The sequence below is a fragment of the Malania oleifera genome, chromosome 1 (assembly GCF_029873635.1).
Source record: "Malania oleifera isolate guangnan ecotype guangnan chromosome 1, ASM2987363v1, whole genome shotgun sequence".
NCBI classification, from domain to species: Eukaryota; Viridiplantae; Streptophyta; class Magnoliopsida; order Santalales; family Ximeniaceae; genus Malania; species Malania oleifera.
Genome location: NC_080417.1, coordinates 132,353,922 through 132,365,706, shown reverse-complemented (window position 1 = coordinate 132,365,706; position 11,785 = coordinate 132,353,922). Strand labels below are relative to the sequence as shown.

The 11,785-nt window shown below is 33.4% G+C and overlaps 1 protein-coding gene across 1 annotated transcript; it reads left to right on the top strand.

Moving 5' to 3' along the window:
- Positions 1–3,203: 3,203 nt before the first annotated feature.
- On the top strand, positions 3,204–5,376 carry LOC131144554 (uncharacterized protein At4g28440-like). Its single transcript, XM_058093258.1, has 2 exons — positions 3,204–3,754; positions 4,917–5,376. Exons 1-2 carry the CDS (start codon positions 3,499–3,501, stop codon positions 5,105–5,107), a joined length of 447 nt encoding a protein of 148 aa, XP_057949241.1. The 5' UTR covers positions 3,204–3,498; the 3' UTR covers positions 5,108–5,376.
- Positions 5,377–11,785: the final 6,409 nt, after the last annotated feature.

Genomic DNA, 11,785 nt, shown 5'->3' with positions numbered 1-11,785 from the left:
TAGGATATGGTAGAATTTTCTTTTCTTTTCTTTTCTTTTTCTTTGGCAAGGTAAATATGGCAAAAAAATATCTAAAAAAAGGTACACCAAATTTATCAACAAATTGACAGGAAGTAATGGGTTATATAATTGGTTTATCCTCAGATAAAGTTTTACTAGGTATTTTGCACGTGATTACTTTCTCAAAAATAGTAAATCTTATTCAATATCTAATATGAAATTTTAGGGAGGGGAAAATTGTAAATTGATTTCTTAACAAATGTTTCAAGGTATGTGCTTGTCAAAAGCATGTAATATGCAAAAACACAACAGTTCTGATATAGTTGCTATCTTTTTATTTAATGCATTTTTGGCTAAAAGGGTGGGGGAAAAGATAAAGTGGAAAGGCAATTGCAACTCCTGAAATTTTTTTTTTTAATAAAAAAGATAAAATACTTGCATGAATATATTATGTTCATCCTATTTAGTGTTTTTATGCACGAAAATAATAATAATTTTAGAAAAATATATCTTTTTTATCTAAGTGATTTAATATGTATTTAACAATAGTATTTGAGCTTCTTTGAGATTTGATGAATCCATCAAATAACAGTATTTTATTCACTCTTTACATTTCTTGAGTGATAGAGACCTCCTAACTAAAGAGAGAACATTCATTCATACCTTATGCAGTAGAATTTGATTGAAGTAAAAGCATGAAAATAATATATATATATATATATATATATATATATATATATATATATAGCAAAAAAAAAAAACCATTATACATATGAATGAGTCATCTTGGACTCATCCACTCCTTTAAAAACCCTTTGTTCACGCTATCAATTTGGTACCCACCAATCTATAAACAGAGAGACCTACTATTGTAGCTTTGTCATATGTTTAGAAATGAAAATTTTCTAGAAAAAAATAAATAAATAAAGCAAAGCAAAGGGAAAATGATAGGGGAGGACCAATTTGTACATGAAAAAGATGAGGCTACAGTTGGTTAAGAGAAAGAATAAAAGATTGTGCAAGGAATCAACCCACAACAACTAGTCAATATTTTTATTTTTGTAAACTAGTTAGCTAGATTAGCAAGGTTGTAAGCTAGTCATTTGATTGGAGTAGCAAATTGTCATTTTGGGATTCAATTATTTGTGGCATACTTTTGCGATTTATAGAACAAATGTTTCTTATGAGTGAAGTTAAGTTAATTGAAATTTCACCAAAGTTTTTTTTATTTATTTTAAAATAATTTTTTAAAAGTATCACTAGATTTACTATTCACTTATGTAGGCAATTAACACCTTCAAAGCATAATATTTCAGACCATTATAATATCATAAATTGAGTAGGTTAAGTGGGAATAAACTGTGAGAAACACAATTGTAATAAGCTGAAGAATAATTGTATTTAAATAATTAAGAGAGAGGGAAAATGGAAATAATAAAAAGGCAGTAGCAGACTTCGTCGACAAACACTTCGCGTTCATCGACGACGTGGTGTTTTAGGTTCGTTGACAAGGGTACACTTCCTCGACAAGAAAATACCAAAAGGATGTTTTTGGCAAATCTGAATTTCGTCCATGAGGAGGAGAGTTTGTCGACGAGATGCCTTCTTGACTTCGTCGATGAGGTGACGTGGCTCGTCGACGAAACCCATGGTACAAATAGTCTTAAACCCAGATTTTTACACAGGAAAATCAGAAAATCTCTTCCCTCTCTCTCCTCTATGGTTTCTCTTCCTTCTCTCTTCGATTCTGGCTTCGTTAGTCATCTAATCGAAGATCTGAGGCCACCACGACGCTCCTAGGAAAGTTTTCTCCAAGTCTACCTGAGCGAATCATTGGTGGGACAAAGTTAGATTTCATCCCAGATTCAGGGTAAGACCTTTTATGCAATATTTGGCTTCCCAGCAGTTGTAGGAAATGTAGTAGTCAAAGAAATAGTGATATTTTGTTTTGATAAATGTTGCTTTCAGAGTGTTGAGTGGGGAACCCAGCAGGTGTAGGACCCGTCACAGTAGGGGATTTTAGTAGGAATCAGGTAAAGGAAATATGTTATATTAGGTAATTCTATTATGGTTCAGTACAAATCTTATGTTTTTAGCAAATTATTATTCAGACTATATATACAGTTTTCAGAACCTAATAATATTATTATTTAGTTGTGTGACATGAGTTTAATATTAGATTAGCACAAAATTTATACAGTTTTCAGAATACCATGATTTACAGTATACGTACAGAAACCTGTATTTCACAACATTCTCAAAACATTATGATGTACCAATTTCAGAACCATAACATTCAGTTATCACAGTTAACTAGATATTTCAGTTATTCAGTTATGCAGATACTTCAGATATTCAGTTATTATAATTTATTCAAATCACTTTATATATTGTTATGGTTATTTCAGTTATTACAAAATCATGGTAAAAGCGGTATTTTAGAAATATCAGTTATTTATATATAATATCATACCCTAAGGGACCATATTCAGCCAGGAGAGCACAATATCGTAGCTATATTCAATTCAGAGTGCAACCATTACTCAGATAGTATATGATATTCAGAAGTCGATCGTGCCTATATTGTGAACAGGCTCCTCATCAGATATGGGTTGAGGGGGCCGATCTGACTATTGGAGTTCAGTTGACTTACCCTGGTCAGCCAACTAAGTTAAGTCCCACCTTCGAGCCACACAACCCTATCATGAGGGGTTAAATCATGACTTTCAGTTATCCATCCAAGGAATTTTCTCAGTTATTATATATATATGTATGATCAACTTTACAAAAAATAATCTTACATATAGATATTAGCAGTATTATGAAAATAATATTCCAAAAAATTAGTTTATGTTAAACAACTTAGGTAAGATTTATTTTGCTGCAGGTACACAGGTTTTATTCAGATGTATTATTTATGGTATTTTTCTCACTTGTCACACACTAACAATAGCATATTTCGTCTTACTGAACGTCGTCTCATCCCAATAAATTGACATTTGTCAGGTGATCCCGTTAGACGAGTGGACCAGACTCGCAAGTAGAAGGACTACAGTGCTGCCCTGTCAGTAGGGTGAGTCCTTTCTTAGAAGTAGGAAGCTTCTTTCTTATACAAACTCAATAATAATTTTTTGGCATTAATGTCTTCCCTATCCCAATTTTATTTTCAATTTAAATTACATAAATGTTTCAATTCCATTTTCGATCATGGACATGCACATACCCGTAACCCATTGGACCGAACCCGAAGTCCCTTTCGACCATTTTCCCACGTAAACCAGTGCAAAGTTCACACGTGGCGCTCGATCGAGCCATCCGATCACTTTCCGTTCTGGCAACTGAAGCGACTACGGCGAGCCTTCCTCCCTCCCATAAATCTCATTTCCTGCTGAGCAGAGATTTGAAGAGAGAGGACAGACACCGAGAAAGGGAGTGAGAGCGAGTGTTTGGTGGTTCTGAGAATTAGGGTTTGGGTTAGTCTTTGAAGGGGGAGCGGGCATGTCGAAGAATGCGGAGCAGAGCGATGCGGATCAGAGCGATGCGAAGCCAGGGCTCAGAAAGCCGGTGTTCACGAAGGTGGAGCAGCTGAAGCCGGGGACCAGCGGCCACACCCTCACCCTCAAGGTTCTCACAGCAACCTCTGTCTTGCAGAAGGGCCGATCGGTGTCGCCCCACCTCCGCCAGACTCGAATCTCAGAGTGCCTTGTCGGGGACGAGACCGGCACCATAGTCTTCACTGCACGCAATGATCAAGGTATAAAACATTTCGCACTTCGTGTGAATGTGTAAAAAAATTATAACTGTCTGTTAATTTATGCAACGGGTTGAGCTGTTTTAAGGAAGTAGAGAGCCCTAAAAGTTAATTATCTTTTTAAATTTTTGACTGGAAATTTCTTTGATTTTATGTTTTGAGATGATCTATTTCTCGATGAAAGGAGTTCTTTTGCGTATTTTTCGTGTGTTGTGGGTGCAGCCCTGAAATTACACTAACCCCCTGTCCTTTTGAACCCTCAATTTGTACTAAACCTCTGCCCTCTGTCTTTTTAAACGTTCAATTAGTGCAAACCCTATGGCTTTTGACCCCTCAATTTGTAATTTTTTTTTTTTAGGTTCTGTTCCCGGGTGTGCAGGAAATTAGCGTAGGTTGTGTGTCGATTAGTAGCTTTTGAGAAATGTGGTTAGATTGCATTTTTGAATGTGTGAATTGTTGCGAAGGGTTACACGGTCAACTCTGAATTTTTTTGTATAATTTTTGCGCATTATTTCAGGCTTATCTGTTATTTTTCATAGAATCATACACAATGTTTTTAAGACTTTAGCTTGGAAGTTGGAACCTATTTCCCTTGTACTTGAAAAATGCCTGGGATGGGATGTTCTGGTAGATGAATGATGAAACATGATATAAGAAGTGAGTAATTTCTCATTGTGACTTTCCCATTAAGAGTGTTGTTCAGGTCAGCCGTGTTTTCAAGATTTATTACAGATTCTTGTTTTATAGAGAACCATAAGTGAAAAACTACAACGATGTTACCCACGGCAAACTTTTAGGAAGTATGTTTCAGCTGGGTTCTTGAACATTCACTGCCGGTACATATGTTTGTGCTAAATAATTTGATTTGCGTTTTTGAATACAAAGATTTGAATTAAGTTGCATCAATTTCATCTTCTCTTTGTAGCATAACTCATTTCAGGCTTATGTGTGTGGGTATGTGTGTTTCTGTGTGATGATCATTTGGTTCAATATTTCTTTCTGTTCATTTTATTTGAGGCTTAATCTGTCTGCCTGCCATTTGTAATTATCAGCAGTCATCTATATTGAACAGTATACATCATGCTTCGATTATATTCAGCCCATTATCTCTTATGCGATGCATCTTTGTGCATTAAGGCGTGATGTGGTAGTTTATTTGCTGCAGTTGATCTGATGAAGCCCGACGCGACAGTCATTGTGCGGAATGCAAAGATAGACATGTTCAAGGGATCGATGAGGCTAGCAGTTGACAAATGGGGGCGCGTTGAGCTGGCTGACCCTGCAAAATTTGTGGTTAAAGAGGATAACAATCTCTCGCTGGTGGAGTATGAACTGGTGAATGTTGTGGAAGAGTGACTCACTGACCCTCATCTTTTTTCCTTGATATATAAGCATGTAACTCTCTCTCTCCCTCCCTCCCTCCATATATAAGAAGGGCATTAGAAGTTTTAAGCTGGGATAGTTTTGGGAACGCCCTGGTGCTGTGGTTCTTGACCTTTTTTATGCATAGAATAGAGAAGACTGGCAGGTATAGTTTTGTGTCCTTCCGACCCATCACGGAAATGTAAAGGAAAAGAAAAGGAAAAAAGGAAGATAATGTTTATCAGGAAAAAATTATGCTTCAATCATGCTCTCGCTTGTTTTAGTTTTCCATGCTTTTCACTTTTCTGCCTTTTTTTTTGGGTCTCCTGTGGAAAACAGTAGGGGGGCAGTGGCGAAGAAGATGCTTTTCTTAAAAGCTCCGCGTGCAAGAGGTGAGGGGCATTGTCTTTTGCCTTTTGCTCCTTGCGGACCGAACATCTCGGGAAAATGGAATTCCATACTTCGAGGGGTCTGGATTGAAACCCTTTCTCCGTTTCTTAAATTATAGAATTGTTGGGATTAATTTGCCCATCGCTTATGACAAATTATAATTTATATTAATTCTTTTTCAATCCACAGTGCAGTTGGTGGTGGGTTGATGATGACAGTGCAACGAATGCATGCATAAAATTGGCTTTTAGTGAGTGTTTTTTAATAGATTATGCTTAGTTTGTAGAACAATTATTTTTAAGATGAATATAGTCAAATAAATATATAAAATTATAATAATTTATAAAAAATAGTTCATGTGTTGACATGTATGGTACATGGAAATGTAATTTTCTCAATTTCATCACGCGTCCCATTCAAAATGTTATTTTATTTATTTTTTGTCATTTTATTCCAATTCAACGTGGAATAGTTATTTAAAATAATTACGTTTTACTTCATGAAATAGTTATTGGAGAATAACTACTTTTTGTTTATTTCTGGTTATTTATTTACAGAGTTTTTATATTATTATTTACTTTATAATAAAATTACACTTTGTAATAATCAAATTTGTTTATTGTAATTATCCTTATCCCTACAAATAGGCAACATCATGGACGTGGAGTTCTCAATAGCCAAAAAGAATCACTCTTGCCAAAATCCTCGTATCAAGGAGTCACTTTTGTGCGGCTACAGGCATTCTAGTCATACACATCCTTATCTAAGGAAACTCTCGTGTCCAACCTAGTGGTCAAACTCATGACACAACAACCCTTGAACCACCTACTGTCATTACAAAGGAACTCAGATTCAAGTGGTGAGGGAAATAACTCACATTCCTCCAGTATTGAAGGTAACTCTCATAACCTCATCATAATCAGGGTTTCAAATGATATTGTCCAACTGTATAGCTGGCGGTTAAGAAGGACATGCATCCAACCCTTCGGGATGAGAGTACTTCGTGTAATCCTGTTACCCAAATGGATCTTCCATGGGGCTCAATCTCATACAAAAGCCCAAGACAGTCCTCCAGGAAAGTTAAGAGCCTGCCCATGAGCACTCCTCAAGGTTGCTCTTTTAATATCCATAAAGATACTAGGGGAGGTAAGACACTCACTTAGTGTACTCCTAAGAATCATTTTCCGAAGTATTTTCGGTCACTTTCAAGTAACCATCAAAGATCTAATGATCATGCATCTAATATTCAAAAACACCACAATCAAAATTATCAGGACCAACCACAATATCACTAAGACATACTAAAATCATTCCCATGACAATAGTACAATCGCATTTAAGTAATCTGACCATACCTCCAACTCAATAATCATGCACCAAAACCATATGTTAGGATCACAGAACTCTAACTCTAAATGTTCTCATTGATGAACATACACAAACCACTTCCAGGAATTACTCGATGAACCCCAACACTTGAGGCTTCAACAAACGACAACCAGAAATCCTTCCTAGTAGCCAATCTTGTCTCTGATCCGATAGTAGACTTGATCCCAATTTAATCTTAAGTCGCTCGTGACACACATCTTTGAGCACATGGTCTTTAACGAAACTCAAAGCCAAACCCAAATGCAGCTTCCTAAGAACCGTGCTCAAATCTTGAAACCTCTCATGAACCATTTGTAAATGTTAAATTAAATGATAGCTTGTAAAATTGAGGGTGATTGAGTCACATGTCCTTGTGCCAAACAATAACAACATCAAACTACCACTTATGCCACTAATATAGTAGTCCAAGACAATCCAAAACTTGCTTATTCACACATGAAGTAGTATTTAAGTCTATGCAAAATTAGTTGGACTGCTTCAATTGATGTCTCCAAATTGAAAAATTAGGTGAATAGACATCAACTCGATCAAACTAGCTAGGATGACTTGGGTTGACATAGTGAGCTAATTGTCAATGTACAATATAAGCTCCCATTGTTGTTTAATATAACTAGTTTCTTGAAAATGAACTTTTTTATATCTAGAAAACTAAAGGAACAATATTATTAGCATGTCATGGAAGGTAATTTTAAATTGATCATCCCTATGATGGATTTTTGAAAGATAGAATTGTTAAAATATTTTAAAGAGTCTCCTATTAATCACGGACTATTTGTGTAGATCATGAATAATGCTCAACATTATTACCAACTTCAAAAAATATGACGAAAAATAGAATTTAGCTTGTTCAAAGTAGCATTCGATTAAGTGATTTTTTGCCCTAATAAATTGAGTCAAATTAAATACAGTCACTACCTCACAAGGCAAATCAAGCATGACTATTGGAATGTTAACAATTCAGGACATTGGTTATATGGTTTCACTTTCACTTTGAATGTTGGTATATACCTATATGTAATTTTCTAATAGTAAGGTTACTAGGGGTTCGAGCTATTCGATCTTGAAGTTTTGAAAGTAGCATGTTAGGTCTTAATGGAGTCAAATTTAAGCATGAATTTTTTTTTTATGATGCAACTTGGCAATTTAGTTTATCTTCTAAGTGCAAAGACCACACAAATAGAATTTGGACTCTAAATTTTAAGCACATGTACCTGAAAGGAAATTGAGTAGTAGTTAGAATAGCTAGTACTCCTTTCTACAACCAATTGAGACACATTTCTTTCAAAATTTTCCTAGTAGTATTTTGAACATATATGGGTTACTCTGAGGGGCATGAACTTCCCTAAAATTATTTCTGTATTTTTTTTTCTTCTTTTTCTTTCAAGCAATTACCCTCCAATTAATCTTAAAAAAAAAAATACATTTATTAATTTTTTTTTATTTTTAATATAAATTTATAAAATAGGAGAACATTTTTGAAACATAATATACAGAAAAATTAGGTAAAATATACACGTTAATTATATTCATACACATATTTAGATGTACACATTATGTAGTAATGTACATATTACGTGCATTATCTATAATATATATAAATTGATTGACTTACAAATTAATTATGTGTACACATAAATATATATATATATATATATATATATATATATATATATGTAATGTGTAAAGGTTTGCACATTGGAAACATGAAAAATTAAGTTAAGTTGGTGAAGAGGGTGTAAGTTTGCAAACCTTTACACATTACACCTTGAAATGTTAGACAAGTTAAATGAATTGAATTGTCAAAAAGATATACTTAATTTTCGTGCAAATAGAACTTATTTAATTATACTAGTGTGACAATGTGACCACTCAAATGAATTAACCTTGAATGTGAATCATAATTGGGACTTTTATGACTAGGGTTACACATGCATGAGCACCATTGGGATGCCCGGATCCCTCTTATCTATCATTTATTTTATTTTTTATTTTTTATTTTCTATTTTATGTTGATATCACACTTCGAGTTTTTCACGAAAATATTAAAATAAAATAATATAAATACAAAAGTAGGATAGTTAGACTAAAATTTGCCGAAATATACTCAACCGACTTTTAAAAAGTCGACTTTAGTATTAAAAAAAAATTGAAACATTAGGGGAAAAATGGATGATAGTCGAAACCGATTTTTGAAAAGTCAATCCTTATAAAGGTAAAAAACAAAATTACTTAGATAAAAGAGAAAAAAAAAAAAACATCCATGCGTTGAATGATGGATGTCCTTGCCCCCTCCTCCCCCCGGCACTTCATTTCTTCCCAAGTAGAAAAAAAAAAAAGTCAAAACGGACTTTCCAAAAGTTTGTTATGGTCTTTTCATGCATGTAGAGTCTATATTTTCATACATACAAAGTGCATTCACATATTTTGATATATTCAAAGTGCAAAAATGCTTGCAGATTTATTATATCACGCTACTTTTTAATTATTTTAAACAAAATATTTATAAGAAAATTTTAAAATAATTTTTTTAAGAAACATTATCCTTATAAAAATCTTCTCGATCTCTATTTATTTATTGATTAATATACATTTTTGGTGGCAAATTATTATTTCTATGTTTGATAAAATGATAATTTTAATTATTTACTTTATTATTAAATATTCATATATTTTATCATTACCATAAATTAAAGTATAAAAATGTAGTTAGAAGCATATCATTAAGTTTGATTCAAGCATAAATTTAGTGAAGGAAGTAGGCATAAATGTGATCAATCACTAGGTCAATAAGAATATAATTAATAATACTATTTGCCCAAGAAATATTGATGCAATTTATATACATTCCACTTATATTATAATATATATATATATATATATATATATTGGTTTATATATCAATCTATTTTGAAATTGTTAAGAAAGGTGAACCTTCTTAGACATTTAGAAAATGGTATCAAAATTTTTGATATTTGTATTGAATAGTACTTGGTAGCTTTTCTATTTTTTGTTAAAAAAGTATACGGTCTTAGACACGACCATAACACTGGTGGTTCAAATTAAAACTATATTAGTTTATTTTATGAAATTGTTAAATACTATTCCATATGCATCAAAATGTATTTGACATGCACCACCATTATGCTATTAACAAATAATAATATTGAAATTTTTTACCATTAGAATAAAGAATACGGAACAATTATTCCTAAATTTGAAGGTTTCATGAAGGAGACCCAAAACCTAGAGGAATTTGGAATTTTGCTCAGTATTAATATTTGACATGTAATACCCCAATCCCGAAAGATTTGGGATATTTACTTTTTACCATTGATTTACAGTGGAAGTAAATAAACTCAATTATTATTAAATTAGAGCGCTAATTAATCGTATTACAATCATTTATTCTAAAAAAAGAAAAATTATATAATACATAATCATCTGGCATCATACTAATATTTTGAATCAATCTTTATTTTTCTATCCTCACTCGCATGTTTGCTATGCCTGATTTCCGTATGCCCTTCAGAGTTATCTGAAATGTAAAATATGATAGAGGTGAGGCGACACTCAATAAGATATTAAGATTATTATTAGTGTGTGGCCAAAATGAATTTTTAAAATTTCATAAAATAATATTTAATACTATAATTTCACACTTACTTCTTAAAATAAATTAAAAATTTCTACAAATAAAACTGTAATTAAACCATCAAACTATAACAATAAAAATTCTAATAAACCATATACTTGTGACTGTTAAATTAAAAACTTTTAAACTTTAAAAATTGTGACGCTTTTTCGGAAATTTTTTTGTTTCAATAATAAACATAAAATATTCACTTGGTCCTCAATATAACATTCATAAAATCGGAGCGGTCACATCAACAACCCTATTAACCATTCATATGACCCGACCGGCATTGGGTACCGAGTAAAAAGTATTTCATTTATACAACCTAACAGTGGAAGACAGTATATACATATAGTTAAAGTACAATACCTAGAGTATCAACATACATATATATATATATATATATATATATATATATATATATATATATATTATATATATATATATATATATATATATATACACATTACCATCACAAACTCAAAAACAACTCAACTCTAGGGGAATTACACCTTCCCTAGTCCAAAAACTCACCCTGTGTGTCAGGGTCCCAACTTCCTATGGTCACGCAGCTCTATCACTTGACCTATCTGTAACGACCCGAAGAATAATGGTACTTAAATAATAAAAGAAAGGGAAATGGAAATAGGGATAGAAGGAGGCAGTCGATGACGTTGCATTTTGGATGGGATAATCCCAAGAAATTTTTCAGGCCTCGTCGACGAGGGTTCTTCAGGATCTCGTTGACGAAGTTCCATGTCGTCGATGAGAAGATACTGAGAGAGGATTTTTGGAAGCCTGAAATTCGTTGATGAGGGTTGAAGTTCGTCAGCAAACTTTCTACAGGACTCATCGAAGAGCCAGACGTGGCTCGTCGACAAATCCCGTAGTATAAATAGGGTTAAACGTGATTTTTCAATTCATTTTCTGTGTAGAATCTCTCTCTCTCTCTCTCTCTCTCTCTCTCTCATCCTTCAGTTTCTCCTCCTTCTCTCTAAGTTTTTGGGCCGAATTTCCACTGGTTCGACAATATAAAGCCACCACGACGCTCCTGGGAAAGTTCTCTGCAAGTCTGCCAGAGCGGATCGTTAGTGGGGCTGAGTTGGAAACCATCCCAAATCTAGGGTAAGGTTTTCTACTCAATATTTGGCTTTTTGACAGTTGTAGAAAGCGTAGTACGCGCAAAAATACTAAACTTTAGTTCTGGGAAATGCCATTTTCAATGTGTTAAACGAGGAACCCTGCGGATGCAGGACAAA

What these genes read in the sequence shown, in the direction of transcription:
- LOC131144554 (XM_058093258.1), top strand. Translation starts at nt 3,499, where the DNA reads ATGTCGAAGAATGCGGAGCAGAGCGATGCGGATCAGAGCGATGCGAAG. An exon ending in CACTGCACGCAATGATCAAG is followed by an intron (nt 3,755 to 4,916) that starts GTATAAAACATT and finishes TATTTGCTGCAG; the next exon opens with TTGATCTGATGAAGCCCGAC.